At 29.0% G+C, this 7,010-nt stretch overlaps 2 protein-coding genes across 2 annotated transcripts in view; one reads left to right on the forward strand and one right to left on the reverse strand.

Annotated features, from left to right (window-relative positions):
• LOC102674341 (toll-like receptor 7) overlaps positions 1-7,010 on the reverse strand; it is a 50,944-nt gene that overhangs the window by 25,509 nt on the left and 18,425 nt on the right. The window lies entirely within an intron of this gene.
• The window catches only part of LOC102674484 (ALK tyrosine kinase receptor), a 22,445-nt gene that overhangs the window by 8,029 nt on the left and 7,406 nt on the right, over positions 1-7,010 (forward strand). Inside the window, exons 3-16 of the mRNA XM_031509818.1 lie at positions 1,116-1,486; positions 1,751-1,943; positions 2,035-2,162; positions 2,837-2,965; positions 3,069-3,224; positions 4,295-4,425; positions 4,506-4,678; positions 4,839-4,933; positions 5,016-5,114; positions 5,230-5,407; positions 5,477-5,624; positions 5,887-6,027; positions 6,092-6,248; positions 6,927-7,009. Coding sequence (XP_031365678.1) covers positions 1,153-1,486; positions 1,751-1,943; positions 2,035-2,162; positions 2,837-2,965; positions 3,069-3,224; positions 4,295-4,425; positions 4,506-4,678; positions 4,839-4,933; positions 5,016-5,114; positions 5,230-5,407; positions 5,477-5,624; positions 5,887-6,027; positions 6,092-6,248; positions 6,927-7,009 — 2,145 coding nt within the window. The 5' untranslated portion in view covers positions 1,116-1,152. The remainder of the gene's footprint in view (positions 1-1,115; positions 1,487-1,750; positions 1,944-2,034; positions 2,163-2,836; positions 2,966-3,068; positions 3,225-4,294; positions 4,426-4,505; positions 4,679-4,838; positions 4,934-5,015; positions 5,115-5,229; positions 5,408-5,476; positions 5,625-5,886; positions 6,028-6,091; positions 6,249-6,926; position 7,010) is intronic.

The following is a 7,010-nucleotide window of genomic DNA, read 5'->3' on the forward strand; positions in this document are numbered from 1 at the left end:
AATTTTTATTAAAAATATTTAAATTAAAAATTTAAAAAAAATATAATAAAAATATAAATTTTATAAATAATTTTATATGAAATTTTTAATAGAAAAAAAAAATTATAAATTCATTCGTATTAGTATTCATTAAAATTTGTAGAAATCAACATTAAAAAAAATTAGTATCATATTTAAATTCCTGATGTAATTATATCGTTTCTTGAAATATATATTTTAACTCTTCTATTTTAAAATTAGAGAGACAATAATAGAAAAAATAATAAAATAAAATATACGTATTCTACGAATGAAAATGACATTTGAATAAATTTCTCTATTGGTATTACCATTACTAGGGATGTCTTCGTTATTACCGGCATACCGGAAATTATGAAATATCGGCGAATCAGTTATTCCATTTCCGCCAATCATTGCTTCGTTTCAACATCCAGTTCGTTCCCTTGTTTTCACAAGTAATTTTCTTTGCTTTACCTATATCCTTAACAACGATATAGCATTAAAAATTATTTTTATATGTTAAATCATATACAATGTTTTTATATCTTCAATTTCTATATTACTTACGTATACACACTCTTATTCTTCGATTCGCTTAACATAAGCGAATCATTTTCTTTGATTTTATAAAGCTAAGGAAGGCAAATATATTTTTAATTGAATTCTATACTATACTTTTTTCTTATAATTTCCTCAAAATTGTTACAAATTGATCTTCCTTTCAATGCAAACTGTTCAATTTAAAAAAAGTCATAAAAATATTAACCTCCAATTTTTTCATCTATCGAAAGGCTTCCAGCAAACGCGAAACCGCAAAAGTTCGAACTGCAATTGTAAAAGTAATCATAGAGATTGCTAGAAATCTCTTTGCTCGATGTTTAAAGGTTTCGAACACAACTCAATTGCTCGATCACGCATGTATCTAATGATAAAGAAATACAGCCAGGTCTGGTTCATACGATTGCATCCGAGAACTAGATGTTCAAAATGGCGTCCGGTCATTGTTATTACCACATAAATAAACGAACTGAAAAATTAAAAATGGAGTTAGAAAAAAATAAGGAGAGAAGAATCGAAAACACGTGTGTAAAAATTGCGTTGTTTTACCTTTTCAGGATATATCGAGCGGTTACACGAGGAAAGCGCGGAGTAATGATCAGTGATACGCGGTCCGAGGTGTTGACCGCGAATTTCAAACAGGCGAGTCGCACCGTGTATGACTGGCGGCGTAAATTCGCCTTAAGCGGTAACCTATTGTTGAGAATTTTTCTTGGCCTTTGTTATATCACGGGTACAAATTGCGATTACGGGAAAGAGAAAATGCGTGGGACCAACAACAACATGCAGAACCGATCTCAGCTCGGTTATTGCGATCTGGAAGAGACCTGCGATTGGTCGTGGAATCAATTGGAGGGTTTCAAGAAAACCAGTCCATCCTTGCGAAATAAATTGGGGCCTAACGTGGATGCCAGTAATTCTACAGAGGGTAAGATGCGTGAGATACGTGATTAATTACTTCTCTCTCACAAATTAATTAAAATTTTAAATCTTAAAAGTCTACGTGAATATTCAATTGAGGGTACTGAGATTTTTTTAAATTTATTTACTCTAGATATATCCAAAAGTAGGGAATCAAGATCAGTTTTAAATAAATAATTTTCAATTTAACCAATATTTTAAGATAGAAGAGAAAAAATATTTGGAGAAAATGTGGCGAAATATCTAAGATATTAATTTCGATTTCCACTAGGACATTTCTTATGGTTTACTGGCTACGGGAAACCTCAAATGTGGTCCGGTAAAATCCCTCCAACTGGATCACGTTGCATATTAGAATTAGCTCTATACCAAGTTGAAATGAGCAATGGTATTATCAAGTTACTCATAATTACAAACAATACAAGTTGGATTGCCGTGGAGAAGCAAGGAAATAATCATACAAAGTACGTAATTTTTTCAACGATAAATTGCTTAGTATAATAATAATTAAAAATATTTTTTGATAAAAATTGGAATTTATCTGTTAAATTACAGATGGGAGATAATGCGTTTTACAATAGGTACTATCACTCAATCACATTCGTTACTTATAGAGATGTTAGTACCCTATTCTAATTCTAGCATCGCTATTGATAATGTTCGCCTAATCGAATGTTTTCCGGGTAATTATGAATTATTAAAAATTGTTATATTGCAACAAATTATTATTGATTTTTCTTATACGTGAGCCATACTAAAATTTAGAAATATAATTAAATATTTTCCAAAATATTAATCTTTAAATTTTATTGCATTTATTTATTTGATAAAATTAATTGTAAAAACCTTTTTTTATTTCCATTTAAATTCGCAAATAGACATTCTAATATGAAATTTTACAATATTTTTCAGTATGTCCCACGTATATAAATTTTTTAAACATTTTTTAAACAATAGTACATCATTACACACGTTCTATTATTACTGCTTTATAAATTATAACTACAATGCTTACGATATTACACATTTTCTATACACAACGAAACAAAATTATAATTTTTCGTTTAAACGAATTCAATATCCCTTTCTTATAACTCTACATCAAAATATAATCACGCTATATACAATATTATAACAAGTTAGAATTATACCACCGCATTCACCACGCGCATAAATATAATACCACCGGTGGTCAAAGAAAATAAAAGCAACGGTCACAGTTGAAAGGAAAATACGAGAAATTTCTAGGTATCTAGAAAGTTTGACGCGGCATAATCTAAACAAGTGAAAAGACTGAACAAACACTGCCTTGCTTATATACGTAAGAAAAGAGAAACAAATGCATCGTTATTTGCAGAATCAACAGCGGTGGAGAACTGCACGAAAGACATGTACCGCTGTAAGAATGGCTCGTGTTTAAACAGAACACGTGTCTGTGACCTAACAAAAGACTGTGCCGAGGGCGAAGACGAGGAGGATGACTGCGGTAATTGTCAAATTATTATACCTCCACTTTCTTCCTCCGCGGTCAGTTCAGTTCGTCATTGTGCCGCGGACATGACAGATCGTAATCGAGAAGGGTGTTTCAGACAAAATACCGGAGAACGCGAGATGCAATTTCGAGAATGGATGGTGTGGATGGAAAAACGTACCGGGAAGGCCTTTAAACTGGACCCTCCATCGTGGCGCAACACCGTCCGAGAAAACTGGACCTAGTTACGATCATACATACCGCAATGCGTCCGGTTCGTATATAGTTATGTATATGTATGTACATATTATGCCTTCGTGTGCACGTTTCAATGAAACTTCCATTTTCGCTCGGTTTTAAATACATTTGTCTGGATTTATTGTAGCGCGTTTAACTCTTTTATCCCGAATGTGCAATATATCTGAAAATATGTGAAAGATATGTATTATATGACGTAAAGAAGGAGAGAACAAAATTATTTGAAATTATAAGAATATACTATCTTTTTATGAAAAGGTGTTATTTTCTTTCTTTCTTTCTTTTTTTTATTATTTTCCATTGATTAATTTTGAATTAATTGCATTGCATATTGTTATTGATAACAGTTTTATATTCTATTACTATTATACTTGGATTCTTTTGAATATGCAATATTAATATCTAAAATAAAATAAAATAAAATAACTATTTATATTTTAAAAAAAATATAGAATAAAAAAATAAAATAAAAGAACAGGAAATATTATGAGAATGTGATATCCTTTTGTAATTAAAATAGTACTATAAAAATAGTACTTTTATTGCCTTCTTTTATTGATGTACTATAAATATTTAAAGAAATATCTGAAAGCTAAATTTAACGTTATAAAAAAACAAAATAAATGAATAAAAATATTTACCATGAATGTAATATTCCTTTGTATATAAATATTTTTTTTTTATTAAAGATCTTTAAAAATAGTTTCATCTGAATAAATATGAAATCTCATTAAATATTCATATCAAGGTATTTAATATATACCACATAAAATTCCATATATGTATTACATTTTTCTTCTTATTAAGATAAAAATTTCATTCATTTCAAATTATCATACAATATTTAAGATTTAATATTAGATTAAAAAATTGTATTTTAATCCTAAAATTTTAAATATTATTAATATTTAAGGATAAAAATTATATTAATTTTTTTTCTTTTTACAATAATAATTTCCAAAGATAGTAGAAAATACAAGTATTTAAATTTAAGTATTTAGAAATTTACTTATCTTCATTAAAAATATTTCTGATATTTTAAAATTTCAATCATTTTAATTATTTAATTTTAATTTTCCATTTCAGGGACATACGCGTATGTAAGTATGTCACCAAAAGTAGAATATGGTAGCCATGGTACTATTGAAAGTCCATTGTACAATCCTACACCACCTTATAATGGTGATCCACAAAGTCCTTATCATAAGTCGTGTCAAGTAAGTTGCCTCAAAATTAATTATAGAATTATTATATTACTAATGGAATATAATATATTAATATGTACATACTTATACAGGTACGGTTTTTTTATCATCAATATGGTGCAAACAGCGGTTCGCTTGGATTATATTTAGTTCAAGAAAAACCACATCAACCCCATTACGAACGATTATGGTGGTCTTATCTTAGTGGTGATAAAAGTGACGTTTGGTACAATCAAGCTGTTTCTTTACCTGATATCAAATACAGGTGATTCAATTTAACACATTAAATTATTTAATGTAAATATTAAAAATTAAAATTGTTATTAAGTTAAAAAATTATTTTATACTTTATCTATTAAAGATATCTCAAATCTAATTTCTTGTATATTTTTATAAAATTTTACATGTGTATAATTTGTTCATAGATATTTTCTTCAATTTGAGGCAAGCAGAGGATATTATTCAAAAGCTGATGTAGCGATCGATGATTTTTCCTTGAGTCCAGAATGTTTTGGCATTGGTAAATTTTCAAATTTCTTGACTTCTCAAAATTAATAATCAAAAGTATTTTAATAAAATAATTATGTATCATTTTTCATTAGGAGTTCCTCCTGAAGTCGTGGGAGATTTCAATTATTCTAATCCCGTCATTGATTCGGAAAAAATCCCTCGTCAACACACAGACTTTGTTAACGAAACTGGTACCATACATCTTCTAAAAAAATTATAACAATAATAAATCACCGTTTAATTTGGATACTGCTTGCATATGCAATAATATGCATCTCATCAGTGCATAACTCTTTATATTTCCAGTTATACATATTACCACATGTGGAAATACAGGAAGAACAGGTCCCAATTCTGAGCAATGTAACGAAGAATACAATAGAACAGATATAGAATTAGTTACACTTTCACCAGAAGAAGATTCCCTTTCTTTCAATTTAAGTGGTATTCAACGATGGATAGCACCTCGTGGTGGATATTATACGTAAGAATTTATTATATTTTTTTCTATTTGTTATTTATAATATTAAGACAATTTATATTATAAATGTAGTTTAATTGGAATGGGCGCCCGTGGAGGAAAAGGTTCTAGCGGTATGGGAACCACATTAGGTGCACTTGTCCGTGGTGTAATCGAATTAGAAAAGGGTGATCAACTGTATTTCATGGTGGGGCAAGCAGGAATGGATGCGTGTCCTAAAGTAAGAATTGTATATATTAATATAGAAGCGATATAAAATGTTAATTTGATTAATATTATTTACTTCTAGAGATGAATTGTATCTAATATTATCTAAATTTTAATAATATTATAATATTCTTTTTCTCACTTTTTTCTTTCTCTTCTAAAAAATTTCAAAATGAAACTTTTTTGAGTTTCAAACAGTTTTGAGATTTCAAGTAATCCATCCTTTTCATTTCAGAAATTTTTCAAAGTTCTTCTTGTATATCTTTCATTTTCAGAACTTGGGACAGAAATTAAACAGTTGTCAAGGCTCTACATCATATGGGTCTTTCTTAGGAACTTCCAAAGTAGATGAAGTAAGAAAGATTAAGATAAAAGATGGTGGAGGTGGTGGTGGTGGTGCAACGTATATTTTTCAGGTAAGCAAAATCGTTAATGCTAAAATATAAAATATTAATGATTAATTATTTTTATATATTACAGTTAAAAAATAATGGAGAACAACATCCCATACTTATCGCAGGAGGTGGAGGTGGTTTAGGATTAGGACAATTCATTGACAATGGCCATCAACATGGTCGAGGACCCGCTCCTCCTGGAAGACAACCTATTTCGGGTACAGTTCTTTCATCGCATGCAGGTGAATAAAAATTTATGATTTATATTTTTACTATACCATAAAGTATGAAGATTTTTAATTTGAAATATACTTCACTTTGAAATGTAAATTAAATCTTTTCTGTCATAAATTGTAAAATATATATTTAATTATTATCATTAATTGTATATCAATATGAACAATCATTAAAATTTTTTTAATTGTTTAACATTTATATAAATACATCCATTGTATTTTATATTTTCAATCTCTTCAGGATTGATTATATTATTTCACATAATTTAACAATTAATATAATTCTCTATTTTATTAACATTTCCAATTTCTTATCCAATAATTTCGAAAAATTATTTTTCAATCGATTGAAATTAAAAAAAATTCTCTGGTACAAAATTATTATCACCAAATTTATAGATTTCTAATTAAATCACAAGATAATTCGATAAATTTTATTTCTCTGAATGACTTGAAATTCCATGTAATCTCGTGAGTCATTTTCGCAATTTAAAGTTCACTATCAGTTTGACATTCTCAAATTAAACGCAAATGCGAGAGAACAATTTTCAAACTCTCGCATTAATGTACGATACTTTAGTTTTAGAGGCAACGTGAACGTGCCCTATGATGCGCATCGATCTAGATTTAGTTTTAACTGCTTCGAAACTGTGTTAATTACGTAAATCTGGTAATGGTGTACAGATAGCCCAGGCGGCCCAGGTGGAGGATTGAACGAGTCATCGGGTACGGGTCAACGAACTACATCAGGCGCGCCCCTTGTTAGGG

The sequence above is a fragment of the Apis dorsata genome, unplaced genomic scaffold (assembly GCF_000469605.1).
Source record: "Apis dorsata unplaced genomic scaffold, Apis dorsata 1.3 scaffold_176, whole genome shotgun sequence".
NCBI classification, from domain to species: Eukaryota; Metazoa; Arthropoda; class Insecta; order Hymenoptera; family Apidae; genus Apis; species Apis dorsata.